At 51.3% G+C, this 22,905-nt stretch overlaps 1 protein-coding gene across 3 annotated transcripts in view; it reads right to left on the reverse strand.

Annotated features, from left to right (window-relative positions):
- Positions 1-15,896, reverse strand: part of CATSPERG (cation channel sperm associated auxiliary subunit gamma) — a 34,752-nt gene extending 18,856 nt beyond the window's left edge. Inside the window, exons 1-7 of one of the 3 annotated variants that reach the window (XM_030912616.1) lie at positions 15,825-15,896; positions 14,204-14,487; positions 14,062-14,115; positions 7,265-7,409; positions 6,868-6,994; positions 6,622-6,694; positions 4,302-4,457 (exon numbers count right to left, since the gene is read on the reverse strand). In XM_030912616.1, the coding sequence (XP_030768476.1) occupies positions 4,302-4,457; positions 6,622-6,694; positions 6,868-6,994; positions 7,265-7,409; positions 14,062-14,115; positions 14,204-14,473 (825 nt within the window). In that variant the 5' untranslated portion in view covers positions 14,474-14,487; positions 15,825-15,896. Of the gene's footprint in view, positions 1-4,301; positions 4,458-6,621; positions 6,695-6,867; positions 6,995-7,264; positions 7,410-14,061; positions 14,116-14,203; positions 14,488-15,060; positions 15,193-15,824 lie in introns of those variants that run through there. The other 2 variants (XM_030912617.1, XM_030912615.1) reach the window with 2 other exon arrangements.
- Between the last annotated feature and the right edge of the window lie 7,009 nt (positions 15,897-22,905).

The following is a 22,905-nucleotide window of genomic DNA, read 5'->3' on the forward strand; positions in this document are numbered from 1 at the left end:
GGAAGCTCCTGCTCTGACAGCTGCCCCAGAGTGCTCTCCCTGCTCACCCCGCAGCAACACCTTGGTAGCCAAACCTCCCCCATATGGACCAAAGAAGCAGGTGACCCAGGCCTGAGCCAGTTCAGGCTTCGTGTGCCCCCTGGAGTTGGGCAGTGCACAGCATGCACTGGTCCTTGTGCCCCTGGCTACAGTCAGGGTTACACCTACATGGATACAACATCCTATGCTCTCCCCAAGGGCCTTTTTTTTTTTTAAAGACTGGATCTGGGCCGGGCGCGGTGGCTCAAGCCTGTAATCCCAGCACTTTGGGAGGCCGAGACGGGCGGATCACGAGGTCAGGAGATCGAGACCATCCTGGCTAACACGGTGAAACCCCGTCTCTACTAAAAATACAAAAAACTAGCCGGGCAAGGTGGCGGATGCCTGTAGTCCCAGCTACTTAGGAGGCTGAGGCAGGAGAATGGTGTAAACCCGGGAGGCGGGGAGGCAGAGCTTGCAGTGAGCTGAGATCCGGCCACTGCACTCCAGCCTGGGAGACAGAGCCAGACTCCGTCTCAAAAAAAAAAAAAAGACTGGATCTGGCTCTGTCACCCAGGCTGGAGTGCAGTGGTATGATCACAGCTCACTGCAACTTCAAACTCCTGGGCTCAAACGATCCTCCCACCTCAGTCTCCCGAGTAGTTGGGATGACAGGTGCTCACCACCATGCCTAGCTAATTTTTTAATTTTTATTTTTGTAGAGGTGAGGTCTTGCTATGTTACCCAGGCTGGTCTTGAACTCCTGGGCTCAAGCAATCCTCCCGCCTCAGCCTCCCAAGTAGCTGGGACTACAGGTGCTTGCCACTACCCCCAGCTAATTAAAATAAATAACTGTGTAGATGACAGTCTCGCTACGTTGCCCTGGTCTTGAACTCCTGGCTTCAAGCAGTCCTCCCGCCTCAGCCTCATTGGAAAGTTCCGACTCATTTAATTCACTAGGCATCATGTTGGGCACAGTGACTGTGTTGCTTTTGTTGGGGTGGTAGGGACCTGAGCTGTACCAAGTGGAAGGAATCTTGTGACTTTGGGGATGTGGGGATTCTTGGGAAAGATCTTTCCCACGGACTGTGGGCTGCAGAAGATGCAACCTCTGTAGTCTTCAGTTCCAGAAAACAGGACTGTTTTTTGTTTTTGAGACAGGGTCTCACTCTGTCACCCAGGTTGGAGTGCAGTGGTGCAATCTTGGTTCACTGCAACCTCTGCCTCTCGGGCTCAAGCGATTCTTCTGCCTCAGCCTCCCAAGTAGCTGGGATTACAGGCGCCCACCACCATGCCTGGCTAATTTTTTTTTTTTTTTTTTTTTTTTTGAGGCAGAGTCTCGCTCTGTCGCCCGGACTGGAGTGCAGTGGCGCGATCTCGGCTCACTGCAAGCTCCGCCTCCTGGGTTCACGCCATTCTCCTGCCTCAGCCTCCTGAGTAGCTGGGACTACAGGCACCCGCCACCTCGCCCGGCTAGTTTTTTGTATTTTTAGTAGAGACGGGGTTTCACCATGTTAGCCAGGATGGTCTCGATCTCCTGACCTCGTGATCCGCCCGTCTCGGCCTCCCAAAGTGCTGGGATTACAGGCTTGAGCCACCGCGCCCGGCCTGGCTAATTTTTATATTTTTGGTAGAGATGGGGTTTCACCATGTTGGCCAGTCTGGTCTCAAACTCCTAGGCTCAAGTGATCTGCTCACCTTGGCTTCCCAAAATGTTGGGATTACAGGCCTGAGCCACCGCACCCAGCCAATAGGACTGTTTTGAGCACCAAGTCAATACAGAGGAATGTGGCCGAGCACCAGTAATCCTAGCACTTTGGGAGGCTGAGACAGGTGGATTGCTTGAGGCCAGTTCAAAATCAGCCTGGCTAACATGGTGAAACCCCGTCTCTACTAAAAATACAAAAAATTAGCTGGACGTGGTGACACACACCTGTAACCCCAGCTACTTGGGAAGCTGAGGCAAGAGAATCGCTTGAACCCGGGAGGCAGAGGTTGCAGTGAGCCAAGATTGCACCACTGCACTCCAGCCTGCGTGACAAGAGTGAAACTCCATCTCAAAAAACAAACAAAAAACAGAGGAATGTGATCCAAGAGATGAGGCAAGAAACCCCGTCTCAGTGATCCTGTTTGAAATCCTGGGCCAAGCAGAGCCTAAAGTCTCGAATTTTTTGGTCTCGTGAACCAGTACATTTTCTTCTCCACTTTGAGGAGATGGCTAGCGAAGCTCTCAAACCCATTTCCCCATATTTTTTGGTGATTGAGTTTAGCTGGGCATGTACCACCCAGTGTCCCCTGCAGTTGGATGTAGCCAGGTGACCCCTTCTCACTAGTGGAATGTCAGTGGAAGTGAAGCTTGCTTAAAAGAAAATGGCTTGGGCCGGGCGCAGTGGCTCAAGCCTGTAATCCCAGCACTTTGGGAGGCCGAGGCGGGTGGATCATGAGGTCAGGAGATCGAGACCATCCTGGCTAACATGGTGAAACCCCGTCTCTACTAAAAAATACAAAAAAAACTAGCCGGGCGAGGTGGCGGGCGCCTGTAGTCCCAGCTACTCGGGAGGCTGAGGCAGGAGAATGGCGTAAAACCCGGGAGGCGGAGCTTGCAGTGAGCTGAGATCCGGCCACTGCACTCTAGCCTGGGCGACAGAGCGAGACTCCGTCTCAAAAAAAAAAAAAAAAAAAAGAAAATGGCTGCCCTCTACTTCTACTCCTCCCCTTTCCCAGTGGCTGCCGTCATACAGAGGTCAACACCTCGAGCCCAGGGGATGGTGAAGTGAGAAAATGGAAGGAACAAGGTTCTTCACCTCTGGACTGTTACGAGAATGAGCAACAGCCAGGTGCGGTGGCTCACATCTGTAATCTCAACACTTTGGGAGGCCAAGGCGGGTAGATCATTTGTCAGGAGTTTGAGACCAGCCTGGCCAACATGGCAAAACCCCATCTCTACTAAAAATACAAAAATTATCCAGGTGCGGTGGTGGGTGCCTCTAATCCCAGCTACTCGAGAGGCTGTGGCAGAATCACCTGAACCTGGGAGGCGGAGGTTGCAGTAAGCCGAGATTGCACCACCACACTCCAGCCTGGGCAACAGAGCAAGACTCTGTCTCAAAAACAAAAAAAAAAAAGAAAAAGATAAAATGAGCAACAGTCTCTATTTCAGTAATTCTCTTCCAGGGTCTCTTTGTTATAGCATCTATACCTGGACCCCAACCAACAAAGGTGAAGCGAGCTGTACAGGGGGAGGATCTGTTTCCTGGGGGCAGTGTGGAAGGGAGTGGTGGGGAGAGACAGGAGCGGGGAAGACAGGAGACAACAAGATGAGACCATCAGGGAGAAATCCCCATGGTTAGAGAACAAGAACAAGGCTGCGCACAGTTCTCTGTTCTCTGGGTAAACCGGTTCTCTGGGTAAACCAACCTGGCTTGGCATTCTGCCTGTAGCTGCACTAATTCCAACATATTTCTGCCGCTGAAGCCAAAAGATCCTTACTTCAGACACTCCCTCCCTATTCTGGGATAATATAGGCTCTCAATGCCTAATAGGAAACCCTTGGGCAGAGATGTATATTGCAATGCAGAATTTTCCAGAGTGGAGAAGGTAATGGCACACATATACCATTGGTTATGGAAGCTATTATATTGACTTTTTTTTTTTTTTTTTTTTTTTTTTTTTTTTGGAGACAGGGTCTCGATCTGTCTCCCAGGCTGGAGTGCAATGATATGATCATAGCTCACTGCAGCCTCAAAGTCCCAGGCTCAAGCAATCCTCCTGCCTCAGCCTTCTGAGCAGCTGAGACTACAGACTCATGCCACCACCCCAGCTAAGTTTTGTATTTTTGGTAGTGATGGGGTCTCACTATGTTGTCCAGGCTGGTCTCAAACTCCTGCTCTCAAGTGGTTCTCCTACCTCAGCCTCCCAAAGTGCTGGGATTATAGGCATGAGCCTCTGCACTCGGCTGGAAACTATTAACTTACATCATCCTCACAATAATCCTATGAAGTAAATATAAGTATTACTACCATGTTACAAATGGGAATCTGAGGACCGGGTCATTGAACTGCCAAGTCCAGGGTCAGGCAGCCAGGTGGCGGCAGAACCAGGATTTGAACCTAGGCCCTCTGGCTGTAGAATCGTGTGTCTTTTCTTCATGCTATCTGCCTCTCATGGCGACTGATGTGTCTTTGGGGACCTCTTCTAGAGCCCCAGGCCCCCACCCTATTCCAGGGGCTGAGGCCCAGCTCCCTCCAAGAGGCCCCGCCCACCATCTGCCCCACACCATTCACCTCCACTAGAGAGAAGTCCTTGAAGCTGGTGTCGGTCATCAGGACGTACTTCTCATTGGGAATGCCTCCCAGGATGAGCACAGGTGACTGGTCCACAGTGTGCCACAAGGGCCTCGATGAGATACCCACAAAGTACCAGGGCATCAGGTCGAAGAGCTGCCAGGGAGGGAGAGGAGGGATGCCAACACTCCCGCCGCTCTCCTGAGGCTCCATCTCATTTAGGTCCAAGGCCCGACCTGGACCCACAAGGCCCCACGCAATTTTTCCTTCTCACTTCTTTGACCTCATTCCTTACCATTCTCCCCTTCACCCCCTCTCTCCCAGCCACATGGCCTCTTCTCTGCTTCTCAGACCTCCCAGGCACACGCCCACCTCAGGGCCTCTGCTTCTCCTGATGAAATGCTCTTCCCCTAGTATCCATGCGATTCTCTCCTTGGAAGCTTAAACTTCTCAATAAGGCCTTTCTTGACCATCGTATTAAACATTGCACTCTCCTTCTGCACAGACCCAACTCCTGTTGTCCCATTCCGTTTCTCTCCAGAGCACTTACCGCCTTTTTTTTTTTTTTTTTTTTTTTTTTTTTTTTTGAGACGGAGTCTAGCTCTGTCGCCCAGGCTGGAGTGCGGTGGCCGGATCTCAGCTCACTGCAAGCTCCGCCTCCCGGGTTTACGCCATTCTCCTGCCTCAGCCTCCCGAGTAGCTGGGACTACAGGCGCCCGCCACCTCGCCCGGCTAGTTTTTTGTATTTTTTTTTTTTAGTAGAGACGGGGTTTCACCGTGTTAGCCAGGATGGTCTCGATTTCCTGACCTCGTGATCCGCCCGTCTCGGCCTCCCGAAATGCTGGGATTACAGGCTTGAGCCACCGCGCCCAGCCCAGCCCTCTACCCTACTATGGAATTCACTTGATTTTCACATTTACCAGTTTGCCGGGTTGCCATCTGTCTCCCCTACTACAGTGACAGCTCCAGGAGGGCAGAGATTTGGGTCTGTGGGTTCACTGCTGTGTCCCCATGATTCAACAACGTGTGCTCAGTAAGTGCCTGCTGAGTGACAGCATGAATGAATGGGTGAATGCATCAGGATTAAGAATATGGGTATGAGGCCAGGCGTGGTGGCTCATGCCTGTAATCCCAGCACTTTGGGAGGCTGAGGCGGGTGGATCACCTGAGGTCAGGAGTTCCAGACCAGCCTGCCAGTATGAAGAAACCCCATCTCTAATAAAAATAAAAATAAAAAAAATTAGCTGGGTATGGTGGCATGTGCCTATAATCCCAGTTACTCAGGAGGCTGAGGTAGGAGAATCGCTTGAACCCGGGAGGCAGAGGTTGCGGTGAGCCAGGATTACACCACTGCACTCCAGCCTGGGCAACAAAAGCGAAACTCTGTCTCAAAAAAAAAAAAAAAAAAAAAAAAAAATTGAATATGGGCATGGGCTGGGCGCAGTGGCTCACGCCTGTAGTCCTAGCACTTTGGGAGACCGAGGTGGGCGGATCACTTCAGCCAACCCTGGCAACATGGTAAAACCCTGCCTCTACTGAAAATACAAAAACTGAGGGGAGAGTATCACCTGAGCCTGACGAGGTCACTCCCCTGCACTCCAGCCTGGATGACAGAGTGAGGCCTCGTCTCTACAAAAAATAAAACAATTATTAGCCTGGCGTGGTGATGGGCACCTGTAATCCCAGCTACTTGGGAGGCTGAGGCAGGAGAATTGCTTGAACCCAGGAGGTGGAGGTTGCAATGAGGCGAGATCATACCACTGCGCTCTAGCCTGGGGGACAGAGCAAGACTCTGGCTCAAAAACAATAATTAACTAATAATTAAAAACTTAGCTGGATATGGTGGTACATGCCTGTGGTCCCAGCTACTCAGGAGGCTGAAGTGGGAGTATTGCTTGAGCCCAGGAGGTCAAGTCTACAGTGAGCCATGATTGCAGCACTGCACTCCAGCCTGGATGACAGAGCGAGGCCGTTTCAAAAAAAAAAAAAAAATGTGTGTGTGTGTGTATGTGTGTGTGTGTGTACAGGTATGTACAGGAGTCAGGCAGATAGGCAGATAACTTCAAGTCTCCTTCCATGCTGAGGGACTATGGGAAAATGGTTCCATCCCTTTGGGACCTCAGTTTTCTCCTCTTTATAATGGAATATGTGAGAGTATGTCCCCTCAAAGAGTCACTGGGGAGATTAATGGAATCTTCACGTGGGGCCTGGCATGAAGTTGGTGCTCCCTAAATGGGATCTGCTGCTTATCTGGGAAGTAACCAGGGCGTCAGCCTAAGGCCCAGACCATTGTCTTTTTCCCCTGCCCAGATTCCCTCACCTCATCTCCCACAGTGAATTGGATGTTATTGTCCTGCTTTCTCTTCAGGAAGCCATTGATATTCACCTGGAACCTAGCAGCAGGTGCAGGACAGGCGCAGGTGAGGTCCCAGTGTCAGGGGTTCCACAGCTCGCAGCTGCCTCTCTCCCCATTCTCTCCCTTGGATCTCCCACTGGCTCCTCTGGGGACCCGGGGGTGAGGAATTCCCCTGGAGTCCACCCTGGCCCCCAGCTTGGGAAAGGATACCTTTTATTTGGAATGAAGGTCCCCAGGCCATTGCTGCTGACGTCCACACGCATGACCACACTGCCATTCTTGATAGGCATGGGCGTGTACCAGCTCATGCCACATACTTCCTCTGCCATGCATGGCTCTGCAGGGAGGCCCTGGGCACTGAAACTGCTGGGGCCTCCCAATGGCCGGTTCCAGGCCCCAGACCACACTGGGATCTCCCCACAACTCCCCATACCCGCCTCCATGCCATGGGTCCCACTGGGGCCTCTGTGTGGCCCCATCTAGGCCATGGAATGTGCTGAGCTCCTGCCCCCCCACATACCCTCCTCAGATCATGGCCCCACAGGGGCCCCCAGCAAACCCCAAACCCCTGCCAGACTGTGACCCCTCCAGCCTCCCCCAGGCCCACCTTTGCTGCGGAAGGGGGCAGCCTCCATCTGGATCTGTAGCTGCTCTATCTTCCAGCGGTAGAAGTTGACTGGCGACTGGAAGGTGACCAGCACCATGGGCTTTAGCCCCGTCAGGTGGCCCATGCGCACCAGGTCCTCAGAGTGCTGAGGGTGAGATGGCCCCACAAGTGTGTCCTTATGGTAGCCTCTGGGTGCCCCCTGCCTTGAGCCCACCTCGAACAGCCTGTCTCCTGGGCTGGCCGGGGGCAGCACACTGTCCACCATGTGATGGTCAGAGGACACGGTCTAGGTTTGGGGCTTGGATGGGGGATGGGCCAGCCTAGGAGGGGGCAGAGGGGTAAGGGGCTGTGGAGGGAGTCGGAGGCCTTCCTGGAGGAGATGACTCCAGAGCCAGTGTCTGCAGACAGAATGTGCATGTAGGGAATACATAGGGAAGGACAGCATGGGATGAGCAAAACTGTGCAGGTGGGAGGGATGCTGGGAAGGTGGGAGGGATGTGGCACCTAGGGTGCTGCTTTCCACTCCAGGAATTCCCAGTTCCAGCTTAAAAAAAAAAAAAAAAAGAGAGATGAGATCTCACTACATTGCCTAGGCTGGTCTTGAACTCCTGGTCTCAAGTGAGCCTCCCACCTTGGCCTCCCAAAGTACTGGCATTAAAGGCGTGAGCCATCTCATCTGACCCCCAGTCTCACTCTTGAGGTGGGCTTCCACCCTCTCTGCAGCAGACTTTCTGCCACCTATGCAAGTCAGAGGACAGCCAGGTTCTGGGCCTGGAGCTTGGGGTGAGGGTGGGATGGGGTAGTTATACAGGAAGGAACTGAGGATGAGGGTGACAGGGCATGCCTGGACAGCCTCCCAGGGATGTGCGATCCTGGCTGGATAGAAAAGGGTGGGGAGCGCTTAGAGTGGAGATGAGAGAAGAGGAGAAGGATGTTTCAGGCACGCGGACCAGCACCAGTGAAGACTAAGAGGCGTCCCTGAGAGAAGGCGGCACTCAGGCCACCAAGGGGAGGCCTTGGTCGCTGTGGGACCAGGGCGAGGGATTTACCAGATCCAGTCGCCTGTGCACAGCCCTTCATCCAGAGGGCTGACTTTCTTTGCCAGGCTCCTTTTCCTTTTTTTTTTTTTAAGAAGGAGTCTCACTCTGCCGCCCAGGCTAGAGTGCAGTGGCATGATCTTGGCTCACTGCAGCCTCTGTCTCCTGGGTTCAAGTGATTCTCCTGCCTCCGCCTCCTGAGTAGCTGGGACTACACGTGTGCACCACCACGCCCGGCTACTTTTTGTATTTTTAGTAAAGACGAGGTTTTACCATGTTGGCCAGGCTGGTCTTAAACTCCTGATCTCAACTGATCTGCCTGCTTCGGCCTCCCAAAGTGCTAGAATTACAGGCATGAGCCACCATGCCTAGCCTCTTTTTCTTTCTTTGAAAATGGTTTAATTTTTGTAGGGACAGAGTCTACTATGTTGCCCAGGCTGGCTATTTCTGTAATTTATTTATTTCTTTAATTATTTTTTTTTTACATGGGACAGGGTCTTGCTATGTTGGCCAGGTTGGTCTTGAACTCTTGGCTTCAAGCAATACTCCAGCCTTAGCCTCCTAAAGTGCTAGGATTACAGGTGTAAGCCACTGCACCTGGCCTTTTTTTTTTTTTTTTTTAAGATAAGGTCTTGCAAAAAAACAAACAAACAAACAAACAAAAAAGAAAGAAAAAAAGATAAGGTCTTGCTCTGTTGCCCAGCCTGCAGTGCAGTGGTGCCATCACAGCTCACTGTGACCTCCCAGACTTCAGCAATCCTCTTGCCTCAGCCTCCCAAATAGCTGGGACTACAGGTACCACTACCACACCCGGTTAATTTTTAGATTTTTTTTTTTCTTCAAGATGGAGTTTCGCACTTGTTGCCCAGGCTGGAGTACAATGGCACCATCTCAGTTCACTGCACCCTCCACCTCCCAGGTTCGGGCGATTCTCCTGCCTCAGCCTCCCGAGTAGCTGGGATTACAGGCATGTGCCACCATGCCCAGCTAATTTTTGCATTTTTAGTAGAGATGGGGTTTCACCATGTTGGTCAGGCTGGTCTCGAACTCCTGACCTCAGGTGATCCACCCGCCCTGGCCTCCCAAAGTGCTGGGATTACAGGCATGAGCCACCATGCCCAGCCCAATTTTTTGATTTTTTTGCAGAGACAGGGTCTCCTATGCTGTCCAGGTTGGTCTTGAATTCTTGGGCTCAAGCAATCTTCTCTCCCCGGCCTCCCAAAGTGCTGGGATTACAGGTATGAGTCACCACACCCAGCACCAGGCTCATTTCAATCCTGTCAACTACACCGGTCCCTGGCCCTGCCTGAGTTCCTATTCCAGGAGGTGGTGCTAGTCGGGGCAGGGACCTCCTTCCTGTGAAGATGACAGTAGCCGCTAACACCCTGGTCCTGTCCCTGTCATCTCCTGCCTGGGCAATGCAGCAGCCTCTTCCTTGTCTCCCTGCTCCTGCCCTGCCTCCAAACAACAGGAGGGAGCCAGTGAAGCCTGGAATCAGATCCCATCCCTCCTCTACATTTACTCAGGCTCTGTCTCAGAGTAAAACCCAAGTCCTCACCATGGCCAATCAAGCCTAAAAACCTTCCCCCATCACCTCCCTGACCTCTCCTCCCACACTCCCTCTCACTCACTCTGCTCCAGCCACAAAGTCCTCTTCATAGTTTCTAACACATGCTGACCTCTTTCCTACCTCTGGGCAATCGTGCTGGCTCTTCCCTCAGACTAGAATGCTTTGCCTGGCTCTCGTAATAGTCCCCACTTTTCATTGTTTGATCATTCATCATTTGATCATTCATTCATCATTTGATCATCTCTGCTCAAGCCTTTCCAAAGTGACCTTCTCCAACCATGCCCACTAAAACAGTGCCCCCCCTTCTAACATATCACCTCATTTTATTCTTTGCATTTATTAATATTACTCTCAGAAATTTTCATGCCAGCCTTAGGCAACATAGTGAGACCCTGTCTAATTGAAAGTCCACTGGTGTGATGGCTCACGCCTGTAGACCCTGCTACTTGGGAGGCTGAGGCAGGAGGATAACTTGGGCCCAGGAGGCTGCAATGAGCTATGATCGACCCACTGCACTTCAGCCTGGATGACAGCGGAGGACCCTGTCTCTAAAAAAATAAAATTATTGGCCAGGCGTGGTGGCTCATGCCTGTAATCCCAGCACTTTGGGAGGCCAAGGTGGGCGGATCACTTGAGGTTGGGAGTTCAAGACCAGCCTGACCAACATGGAGAAACCCCGTCTCTACTAAAAATACAAAATTAGCCGGGGTGGTGGCGTATGCCTGTAATCTCAACTAGCTGGGAGGCTGAGGCAGGAGAATCGCTTGAACTCAGGAGGTGGAAGTTGTAGTGAGCCGCGATAGTGCCACTGCACTCCAGCCTGGGCAACAAGAGCGAAATTCCATCTCAAAAAATATATGTATATATATAATACATAAAATTTCTTTTATTTTCTTTTTTTTTTTTTTGATAGAGTCTTGCTCTGTCACCCAAGCTGGAGTGCAGTGGTGTGATCTTGACTCACTGCAAGCTCCGCCTCCCGGGTTCACACCATTCTCCTGCCTCAGCCTCCCGAGTAAGTGGGACTACAGGCGCCTGCCACCACGCCTGGCTAATTTTTTGTAATTTTAGTAGAGATGGGGTTTCACCGGGTTAGCCAGGCTGGTCTTGATCTCCCGACTTTGTGATCTGCCCGCCTCAGCCTCCCAAAGTGCTGGGATTACAGGCGTGAGCCACCGTGCCTGACCTATTATTTCATTTTTAATGCATTTACTTGCTGATTATCTGCCTCCCCAGACAACTGAATCCACAAGAAAAACCTGACCATTTTATTCACCATTGTATCATCTGAAATAAAAGGGGGGCCTAATTCATAGTGGGTGTTGAGTGAATAGAAAAAGGTATTATTTCCACACAGAGCCTTTTCTATGAGCCAGGTACTATGCATGCTCTACACATATTTAATCACTATATCATTATTACCATACCCTTGTTCATTATTACCATACCCTTGTTAATGATGAGAAAACTTTGGCACAGACAGGTTAAGTAACTAGCCTGAGAACACACAGTTATTATGTGCCTGGCTTCAGAACCCAAACAATTAACTATAGCCAAGACAATCTAGAAAAAGAGGAACAAAGTTGGAGGACTCAAACTTCCCCATTTGAAAACTTACTACAAAGCTACAGTAATTAAAACTGTGTAGGCCGGGCATGGTGGCTCATGCCTGTAATCCCAGTACTTTGGGAGGCTGAGGCCAGTGGATCACTTAAGGTCAAGAGTTCGAGACCAGCCTGGCCAACATGGTGAAACCCTGTCTCTACTAAAAATACAAAAATTAGCCGGGCGTGGTGGCACACATCTGTAGTCCCAGCTACTTGGGCAGCTGAGGCAGGAGAATCACTTGAACCCAGAATGCATAGGCTGCAGTGAGCCGAGATCATGCCACTGCACTCCAGCCTGGGTGGCAGAACAAGACTCAGTCTCAAAAAAAAAAAAAAAAAAAAAAAATCATCTCACCAAATGGTACTGGGACAACTGGATATGCACATGTAAAAGCTTGGACCTCACACCATATACAAAAATTAACTCAAAATGGATGAAAGACCTAAATATAAGAGCTAAAACTAAAAATCTCTTAGAAGAAATTATGAGTAAGTCTTCATTGCCTTAGTTAGGCAAGGCCTTTGTAAATGACACAAAAAACACAAGCAAAAAAAAAAAAAAGGAAAAAAATTGATAAACTGGGCTTCACCAAAATTAAAAACTTTAATTCCTGCTACTCAGGAGGCTGAGGCAGGAGAATCTCTTGAACCCAGGAGGCAGAGACTGCAGTGTGCCGAGATCGCGCCACTGCACTCCAGCCTGGGCGACAGAGTGTTAGGAGAAGCTGAGGCAGGGCTTGCATGTCTGACATAATGTAAAAGAGTCTTGGAACATGTCCAGGATCCAGGGTCTAAAACCGCTTGTGGCCTTTGGAATGCCAAGCCACGTGCTAAAGGGTGGAAGGCTACCCCGATGCACCATAATCTAAGCCCAGGGCATAAAATCCCTCGTGGCTTGGATAGAATCCAGGGCTCGTGGCTCTGGAATGTGTCTACACTTGCTGGCTTCTTGCTCCTTGTGCTCCCAGGATTGATTGTATCTTGAGTTAAAATAACCTGCTCTCCATTATCTCCAGTAGCAGAGCAAATGCTAAGCCATCACAGCTGTCAATCATGTGCTTAATGCAATGTGCCCTTTTGACCCCCACATTCTCACCACCTGTTTCTTTGTTGGATTACCAATAAATAGCGTGGGCTCCCAGAGCTTGGGCCTTCGCAGCCTCCATACACTAGCAATGGCTCTTTGGTCCCACTTCTCTCTCTCAAACTGTCCTTTTCTCAATCCTTTGACTCCGCCGGACTTTGTTGCCCCCATGACCTGGTGTTGGGTCTCATCACCCCAACAGCAGAGTGAGACTCCATCTCAAAAATAAATAAATTAATTAATAAAAATAAAGACAGAGGCTAGCTCTGTCACCCAGGCTGGAATGTAGTGGCATGATCACAGCCCCCTGCAGCCTCAACCTCCTAGGCTCATTATGATGCTCCTGCCTTAGCATTTCTACACGTGTTAGCCACCATGCCCAGCCAAATTGACCTAGGCTAGTCTTGAACTTCTGGATACAAGCGATCCTCCCATGGTGGTGTGGTGGCACACAATTAGTCCCAGCTATTCAAGAGGCTGATGAAGAAGGTTCACTTGAGCCCAGGAGGTCAAGGCTGCAGTGAGCTGTGATTTCGCCATTGCACTCCAGATGGGATAACAGAGTGAGACCCTGACTCAAAAGAATAATAATAATAATAATAATAATAATAATAATGAATTTTATGGTGTGTGAATTATATATATGGTAAACTCCTACTCAAAGCTTTAAAAACATGAAACAAGGCCGGGCAAGGTGGCTCACGCCTGTCATCCCAGCACTTTGGGAGGCCGAGACGGGCGGATCACGAGGTAAGGAGATTGAGACCATCCTGGCTAACACGGTGAAACCCCGTCTCTACTAAAAATACAAAAAAGTAGCCGGGCATGGTGGCAGGTGCCTGTAGTCCCAGCTACTCGGGAGGCTGAGGCAGGAGAATGGTGTGAACCTGGGAGGTGGAGCTTGCAGTGAGCCGAGATGGCGCCACTGAAGTCCAGCCTGGGCTACACAGCTAGACTCCACCTCAAAAAACAAAACAAAACAAAACAAAAAATGGAACAAAAAAGCAGCTTACTTGAGCACCTACTAGGTGCTTGGTGGGTTACTGGGAACTGCACACAGCCTTCTTGAATCCTTAAAGCCACCAGGGTTGGATGGGGCTACCACTATTAAAATATTGAGATGTGGGCCAGGCACAGTGGCTCATGCCTGTAATCCCAGCACTTTAGGAGGCTGAGGCAGGTGGGTCACATGAGGTCAGGAGTTTGAGACCAGCCTGGGCAACGCGGTGAAACCCTGTCTCTACTAAATACAAAAATTAGCCGCGCGTGGTGGCACATGCCTGTAGTCCCAACTACTTGGGAGGCCGAGGCAGGAGAATCGCTTGAACCCGGGAGGCGGAGGTTGCAGTGAGCCGAGATCACGCCACTGCACTCCAGCCTGGGCAACAGAGCAAGGCTCCATCTCAAAAAAAATAAAATAATTAATAAATTAATAAAAATGTTAGAGATGGGAAAACCAAGGCTGATAGAATAAGCCTATCCGTGCTGCACCCACTCACCTTTTCCTCGCAGGAGTAGTTGATCTTCAGGTAGTAAGGGAAGCCCAGGTATTTCTGCAAAGAGAGGTTCGGCCGCATGTTCAGAAATGAGTGGAGTGCGGGTTCAAAATCCCTCTGGTTCGCTTGACCCTGGTCCCCTTACCTCCCTCGGGTCGATGGGTGAGTCCACCAGCATGTGAAACAAGTTGCCTACTGTGTCCACGAGCTCTTGCTCAAAGAAGCGGTCGCTCGCACCATTCTCGCCTACCCTCTTAAACTCGTTCAGGACAACCTGCCAGGTGCATTCGCCGAAATCTTTGATCGCCCACAGCCTCTGCGACGCCAGGAGCACTGCCAGCAGGGCCCACAGCATCTGCAAGACTCGGACTCCGGGCCACCGAGGACCGGCAGGGAACATGGCTGGGCCGCACATAATGTGGCTAGAACCTGGAGAACGCAGGCGTCAACACCCACGCAGGACAGCTCTCTGGAGCCCACTTCTAAGACTTCACCTGGCTTCTGCGCCTCGCACAGCCCTTGCTCCTGGTCACGCCCCGGCTCTTGCTCCTGGCCCCGCCCCTGCTCTTGCTCCTGGCCCTGTTCCCGCACGGACTTTTAGCCCCGCCCCTGCTCTTGCTCCTGGCTCCGCCTCTGCACTTGCTCCTGGCTCCGCCTCTGCACTTGCTCCTGGTCCCGCCCCTGCTCTTGCGCCTGGGAACCCTCGTGGGGATCGCACCTCTGCTATTGCTCCGGACCCCAGCCCTACTAATGTTTCTGGCCACACTCCTGCTCCTGCGCCTCGTTCCGCCCCGCCTCCACGTCTCTTCCTTTAACTTTATCTCCACCTTGCTCCTTGTTCCGCCCCTTCTCTGTATTCCACTCTTGCTCTTCACCTGATCTTGGTTTCTATTTCTCGCTTTGACAGCCCCCCTCTTGTGTTCCCCCGTCCTGCTCCTGCCTGCGATCGCACCCGTGTACTTCCACCCGGCTCTGCCCCAACTTCTTGCCCTACCCTCGCACTTCTCTTGGTATCGCCCCTTTCTCCTTGCTCGGGGTCTGCCCAGGGGCTGGGTACTGTGCCTGGTCTTGCCCCTCTCCGGGCCCCGCCCCTGCTCTTGCTCTCGGCCCCACCCCTGCTCTTGCTCCTGGCCCCGCCCCTGCTCCCGGCCCCGCCCCTGCTCTTGCTTTCGGCCAGGCTCCTGTTTCTTGCCCAGGGCTTTCTCCTCGCTCTGCTTCCGCTCCCGGCCCCGCCCCTGTTTCTTCACCGGGTCTGTATGGACCCGTCCCTTCCCCGGGTTCTCGACGATTGGTTCTTCTCGCACCGGCCCCTCGCCCCGTCCCGCCCTCTGGTCACGCCCCTCCTCCTCGCCCTGCCCCGTCTCGATGAAGACTGTCTCTTCGCCTCGGGATCTTTCCTTGCCCTTCGTTGTTTCCTCGCCCCACACCTTCTCCTTCCACGCCGGCCCTAGCTTCTTAGCCGGCACCTTCTTGAGTCTCACCTTCCCCTCGTACCGCGACACCTTCTTGACCCACTTCTTACTCTTCCTTCCCATGCCATTAACACCTGCCTGCTTTGTACCCCGACTCTCCTACCCCGCCCCGCCCTTCGCCCTTCACGTTCGGCTCCCCCTTTCCCTCCTCTGCCAGCTCCTACGACTCTCCCCTCTTTCCCCTGCCTCTCCCCTTCTCGCCTCCCCCCACCCCTCCCCTTCCTAATTCCTCCGCGTCCCCGGCATCCCCCCGCCCCAGGATGGCACCGCTCTTTCTCCCCGGCCCCGTGGTACCAGTCACTTGGTTAAAACCGGTCAACTGTCACTCGGCCGCACCAGTCCCGCCCCTCTTGCCCGGTCTCAAAATGGCCGCCCACACTTCCACAGCCGACTTCCGCCTTTGCAGAGGCACGCCCTCCACTCACGCTGTCTCCAAGGTAATGCGCAAGCACTAAGACACCGAGGTCCGGCGGTAGTCTCAGCACTCAGAGCGCGGGGCCTGGTCGGCAGAGGGTGCTGGAGACAATGTTTGTGCCAGGAAGGCCTTGAAGGAGTTTCTATTGGTTATTCTGGCAGCAAGCACCGTCCCTACTTGTCCTTCTACCCAAATATTCTTTTTTTTTTTTTGAGACGGAGTTTCGCTCTTTCACCCAGTCTGGAGTGAAGTGTGAGTGTGAAGTGGCGCGATCTCGGCTCACTGCAACCTCCGCGCCCCCGCTCCGGATTCAAGCGATTCTCCTGCCTCAGCCTCCCGAGTAGCTGGGATTATAGGCTCCCGCCACCACGCCTGGCTAATTTATTTTTTGTATTTTTAGTAGAGACGGGGTTTCGCCATGTTGCCCAGGCTGGTCCCAACTCCTGACCTCAGGTGATCCACCCACCTCGGCCTGCCAAAGTGCTGGGATTATAGCTTTAAAAAGTGTGAGATTACTCCTTTAAAAAGTGTGGTTTCCGGCCGGGCGCGGTGGCTCAAGCCTGTAATCCCAGCACTTTGGGAGGCCGAGACGGGCGGATCACGAGGTCAGGAGATCGAGACCATCCTGGCTAACACGGTGAAACCCCGTCTCTACTAAAAATACAAAAGACTAGCCGGGCGAGGTGGCGGGCGCCTGTAGTCCCAGCTACTCGGGAGGCTGAGGCAGGAGAATGGCGTAAACCCGGGAGGCGGAGCTTGCAGTGAGCTGAGAACCGGCCACCGCACTCCAGCCTGGGCGACAGAGCGAGACTCCGTCTCAACAAAAAAAAAAAAAAAAAAAGTGTGGTTTCCTAGAGACCTTGTGAGAATGAATCGGCTGCTTAGCTACCATCCTCTAAAAAACAGGACAAGGACAGCCATCTCACACGGTTGTGGGAAGTGTGCCTGGCTCAAGTAAAATATTCATTAATTTTCATTTGCATTCTGATGCCTTATAGGTAAGGATTCAGGCCATGACTTTTTGATGAGTTCAGACTAGACATTTAACCCAGTGTTTTTCAAATTTGAGCATGCATTAGACTCACCTAAAGGGCTGGGTAAGCCAGGTTGGTGGGCATCACACCCTGAATTTTTGTTTTTGTTTTATAGATGGGGTCTCTGGCTGGGCATAGTGGCTGATGCCTATAATCCCAGCACTTTGGAAAGCTGAGGCAGGCGGATCACTTGAGGTCTGAAGTTCGATGCCAGCCTGGCCAACATAAAACCTTGTCTGTACCAAAAAATACAAAAATTAGCCGGGCATGGTGGCGGGCACCTGTAATCCCAGCTACTCGGGAGGCTGAGGCAGGAGTTGCTTAAACCCAGGAGGCAGAGGTTGCAGTGAGCCGAGATCCCTCCACTGCACTCCAGCCTGGGCAACAGAATGAGACCCTGTCTCAAAAAAAAAAAAAGAAAAAAAAAAATTAAACCAGCTGTGGTGGTGCACACCTGTAATCCCAGTACTTTGGGAGGCTGAGGTAGGAGGATCACTTGAGACCAGCCTGGGCAATATGGTGAGACCCTGTTGCTAACTTTTTTTTTTTTTAATTAGCCCAGTGTGGTGGCCCATCCCTGCGATCCTAGCTACCTGGGAGGTTGAGGCAGGAAGATCACTTGAGCCCAGGAGTTTGAGGCTGCAGTGAGCTCTGAAATACACGGAAATTCAGTGAGTTGTGATCACACCACTGCATTTCAGCCTGGGCAAAAGAGCAATACCCTATCTCAAGTTAGCCTTGAATTTCTGGCCTCATGTGATCCTGCCACCTCAGCCTCCTGAGTGAGTACCTGGCTACTTCCAGAATTTTTGATTCAGTAGATCTGGAGTGGGGCCTGATAATTTGTATTTCTGGCAAGTTCCTAGGTGATGCTGATACTAGTGGTCTGGAGACCACACCTTGAGAACCAGTGCTCTAGAACCTTCCATGACCCTCTAGGCCCTCAGGAAAACTTCCAAACCCCTCGGTTTCCAGAGCCCCTCGTACTCTCCTCCCTGTCATTCTATCTGGCTCATCTGCCCTCTCCCCCTTAGACCTCTGTGGTCCAGTCTGGTCACATGGAGCGACTTGAATATCCTTGATCAGGCGTGACCCATGCATGCTCCAGACCTCTGCAGGCTCAGTAATGCCCTCTGGAATACCATTCCATGCTTTTTAACAGGGCCCACCACTTTCCTTCCCTTAGATCTTCTCTGTGATACATGACCAGCCCTCATCCCACCTCTCGGCCCCTCTAGGCCACTCATGGCTGGAAATGGGTATTTCTTTTCCACTGGATCACAAGCTCCATGAGGGCAGGGTGTATGGCTTTCTCTGCCTCTGCTGTCCCCCAGCCCTGCCAGGCACCGCACATAATAGTTGTTTTATGTAAATGAACCGATGATGGCGGTCTATCCTTCCCACACCGGCCCACCCCCACAGGCCAGGGAACGGTGACATCTTCTAAGGGAGGAACCTTGGTAGCCATGTACAGGAGCCCTTTAATTTTTTATTTTATTTTATTTTTTTAGAAACAGGGTCTTACTCTCTCACCCAGGCTGGAGTGGAGTGGTGCAGTCATTGCTTACTGCAGCCTCGAACTCCCCAGCTCAAGTGATCCTCCCATCTCAGCCTCCCAAGTAACTGGAACTACAGATGCGAATCACCACGTCCAGTTAATTAGTTTAATTTTTAATTTTTTTTTTTTTTTTAGGAGATGGGGGTTTCTTTTTCATCATCATCATCTTTTTTTTTTTGAGACAGAGTCTCACTCTGTCACCCAGGCTGGAGTGCAGTGGTGCCATCACGGCTCACTGCAACCTCTACCTCCCCATTTCAAGCAATTCTCCTGCCTCAGCCTCCTGAGTAGCTGGGATTACAGGCATCTGCCACCACACCCGACTAATTTTTGTATTTTTAGTAGAGGTGAGGTTTCACCATGTTGGCCAGGCTGGTCTCGAACTCCTGACCTCAAGCGATCCACCCGCTTCAGCCTCCCAAAGTGCTGGGATTACAGATGTGCGTCATTGCACCCGACCTTTTATCATCTTTAAAAAAAAAAAAAAAAAATAGAGATGGGGTCTCACCATTTTGACCAGTCTGGTCTAAAACTCCTGGCCTCAAATAATCCTCCCATCTCGGCCTCCCAAAGTGCTGGAATTACAGACATGAGCCACCATGCCCAGCAGAGATGGGGTCTCACATACTGTCCAAGCTAGTCCCAAACATCTGGGTTGGAGTGATCCTCCTGCCGCAGCCTCCTGAATAGCTGGTGTTCCACCACACCCGGCTAATTTTTAAATTTTTTGTACAGGGAGGGTCTTGCTATGTTGCCCAGTGCAGTCTTGAACTCCTGCCTCACTCGATCCCTTCATTAGATCTTAAACCGCAAGATGTTTGCTGCAGCATTGTTGTACCAGCAAAATACTGGAAAACACCCACATATCATCAACAGGGGATGTTGAAATTATTTATGGGACATGTGTCCCAGAGGAGGCACCATAAGATATAAGACCTATTGTGGCTAGGTGTGGTGGCTCACGCCTGTAATCCCAGCACTTTGGGAGGCCGAGGCGGGTGGATCATTTGAGGTCTGAAGTTCGGGACCAGCCTGGCCAACACGGGGAAACCCCGTCTCTACTAAAAATACAAAAATGAGCCGGGCACAGTGGCAGGTGCCTGTAATCCCAGGTACTCGGGAGGCTGAGGCAGGAGAATCGCTTGAACCTAGGAGGTGGAGGTTGCAGTGAGCTGAGATCCTGCCACTGCACTCCAGCCTGGGTGACAGAGCGAGGCTTGGTCTCAAAAACGAAAAAAGAAAAGAAAAGAAAAAAGACCTACTGTGTGTCTCTGTAATTATCTCTGAATTACACTGTGTTGGTGACAAAAGCAAGGTACAGGAGAATAATAGAAAAGTGACATTAAAATATTAATATTTATAATTGGTACAAAAAAAGCATATTACAGAAGTAAGAATCATCATTAGTCAACATTTTATTGAGTGCCACATACTGCTAGCTCTAAGGGCTTTACAGATACGAAGTTGCTGACTTCTCAAGTCCATGAGGTAGGTGCTATTACCATCCCATTGTACAGACTAGCAAACTGAGGCACAGGGAGGTGAAATCACTTGCCCAAAGCCACTTAGCTTGGGAGTGACGGAGTTCAGATTTATACCCAGGAACTTTGCCTCTGAAGTCTGTAATCGTAACAACCTCACCGTATTAGGTACTACTTGTGTAGAGTGAAAAATAAATGGCACACACATGCATATGGCTGGTGCATACATCAAATGTGCCTGAGAAGACCTGAGACATCCATTCATGGTCTGAGTGTAGGAGAAAGACTTACTTTCCACCATACACTCTTAAGTACCTGTTGAATTTTTTTAGCACACACTTTTTTTCTTTTCTTTCCTTTTCTTTTTTTTTTTTTTTGAGACGGAGTCTCGCTCTATCTCCCAGACTGGAGTGCAATGGCATGATCTCGGCTCACTGCAACCTCCGCCTCCCGGGTTCAAGTGATTCTCCTACCTCAGCCTCCCGAGTAGCTGGGATCACAGGCGCGTGCCACTACACCCAGCTAATTTTCTGTATTTTTAGTAGAGACGGGGTTTCACCATGTTAGCCAGGATGGTCTTGATCTCCTGACCTCGTGATCTGCCTGCTTTGGCCTCCCAAAGTACTGGAATTACAGGCATGAGCCACTGTGCCTGGCCCTTTTTTTTCTCCTGGGACAGGGTCTTGATCTGTAGCCCAGGCTGGAGTCCAGTGGTGTGATCATGACTCACTGCAGCCTCAACCTCCTAGGCTCAAGCGATCCTCCTGCCTCAGCCTCCCGAGTAACTGGGACTACAAGTATGCGCCACCACACCCAGCTCATTTTTAACATTTTCTGTAGAGGGGTCTTGCTATGTTAACATGTCCAGGCTGGTCTCCAACTCCCAGGCTCAAGCAATCCTCCTGCCTCAGCCTCCCAAAGTGTTGGGATTACAGGCATGAGCCACTGTGCCTGGCTTTTTTAATGTCTTGGACCGAAAAGGACTTGCTTTTTTTTCCTGGAGGTATTTGGAAGGAGAAACAGTGAGAAATGATGCCAGCTCACATAGGCACCTAGCTGCCCTGAGATGACTTTAGCTCAAAGTCAACTGTGACATAGGTAAGGAACCGAGAAGGATGGGAGGCTGAGAAAGGGCTAGACAACAGATATTTCTGAGCTCCCGCAGGAAAAGATGCCCAACCAAAACCTTGTTCAAATCCCAGTGTTGCACTTTCTGTGTGACCTTGGGCAAGTATTTAACATCTCTGGATCTCCTTTCCTCATCTGTAAAATCTAGAGAATGTATCAGGGGCTTGTAATCATGTCTGGCACATAGTATATCCAATATAAGTATTTTCTTCTTTTTTTTTTTTTTCTTTTATGAGATAGGGTCTTGCTCTGTCACCCAAGCTGGAATGCAGTGGTGCAATCTCAGCTCACTGCAGCCTTGACCTCCCAGGCTCAAGTGATCCTCCCACCTCAGCCTCCTGAGTAGCTGGGACCACAGGTGCACACCACCACACCCAGCTAATTTTTGTATTTTTTTGTATTTTATGTTGCTCAGGCTGGTCTTGAACCCCTTGGCTCAGGCAATCTTCCTGCCTTGGCCTCCCAAAGTGCTAGGATTTGCTAGGATTATAGGTGACAGCCACTATGCCCAGCCCCTATGACCTCTTTTTTTTTTTTTGAGACAGAGTCTCTGTCTCGCCCAGGCTGGAGTGCAGTGGTGCAATCTCGGCCCACTGCAGCCTCCATCTCCCGGGTTCAAGCAATTCTGTCTCAGCCTCCCAAGTAGCTGGGACTATAGGCATGTGCACCACCACGCCCAGCTAATTTTTGTAGTTTTAGTAGAGATGGGATTTCACCATGTTGGCCAGGCTGGTCTCGAACTCCTGACCTCAGGTGATCCACCCGCCTCGGCCTCAAAAAGTGCTGGGATTACAGGTGTGAGCCGCCTGGCCTGCCCCCCATGACCTCTTGATACACCCCTGGGTGTCCTTTTTGCCCCTCGCACCCACCATATACTAAAGCAGCCTCAGCATCTCTGCTAAAACCTGCTCTTTCTCCCAGGTCCCCATCTCAGGGATAATTGGCCACTCTGTGGGCCCTTCCCTAGCCGCATTCCTCCAGTCTGTGAGGCCTATGGCCTGTCCACCTGGCTTCTGAGTGTCCCCACACCCACCCCTCCTCCCTTACACGGCTCAGCCCAGACCCATCGTCTCCCTCTTCCTTCCTGCCCCAGCCTCCCACAGGCACCCAGCCTCACTCCCCCGTCTGCTCCACCTCTCCAGAGCAACTCGGGGAATCATCCTAAAACCCAAACCTAACCATGACCCTCTCCTACTCTAAACCCTTCCATGGCTCTCTAGGGCCCTCAGGAAAGAGACCAGGTTCCCTCGCTTGTCATTTAAGGACACTAAGGGGTGCTTGTGCCCACCCCTCTGTCCTCCTTCCCTCTTTCCCTCCATACCGTTCACAGTAAACTGCTTGTCAGAAGCTGGTGGCCAGCATGCTTTTCCATCTCCAGGCCTTTGCACACAGCTGCTCCCACCTGGCATGCCCTCTCCATGCCTTTTCTACTTGTCTACTGTTGGGACCCAGCTCAAATGCCCCAGCCCTTTTTAAAATGTTTATTTTTGTAGAGATGGGGTCTTGCTATGGATGGCCAGGCTGGTCTCAAACTCCTGGCCTCCAGCGATCTTCCCACCTTGGCCCTACCAATTGCTGCGATTATAGGACTGAGTCACTGCACCCGGCCTCTTTCTCTTTTCTTTTCTTTCTTTTCTTTTTCTTAGAGACAGGGTCTTACTCTGTCCCCCAGGCTGCAGTGCAGCAGTGGCGTCATAACTCACTGCCACCTCAAACTCCTGGCCTCAAGTGGTCCTTCCACCTCAGCCTCTGGAGTAGC

Source organism: Rhinopithecus roxellana, chromosome 12 (assembly GCF_007565055.1).
Source record: "Rhinopithecus roxellana isolate Shanxi Qingling chromosome 12, ASM756505v1, whole genome shotgun sequence".
In the NCBI taxonomy this organism is placed as follows: Eukaryota; Metazoa; Chordata; class Mammalia; order Primates; family Cercopithecidae; genus Rhinopithecus; species Rhinopithecus roxellana.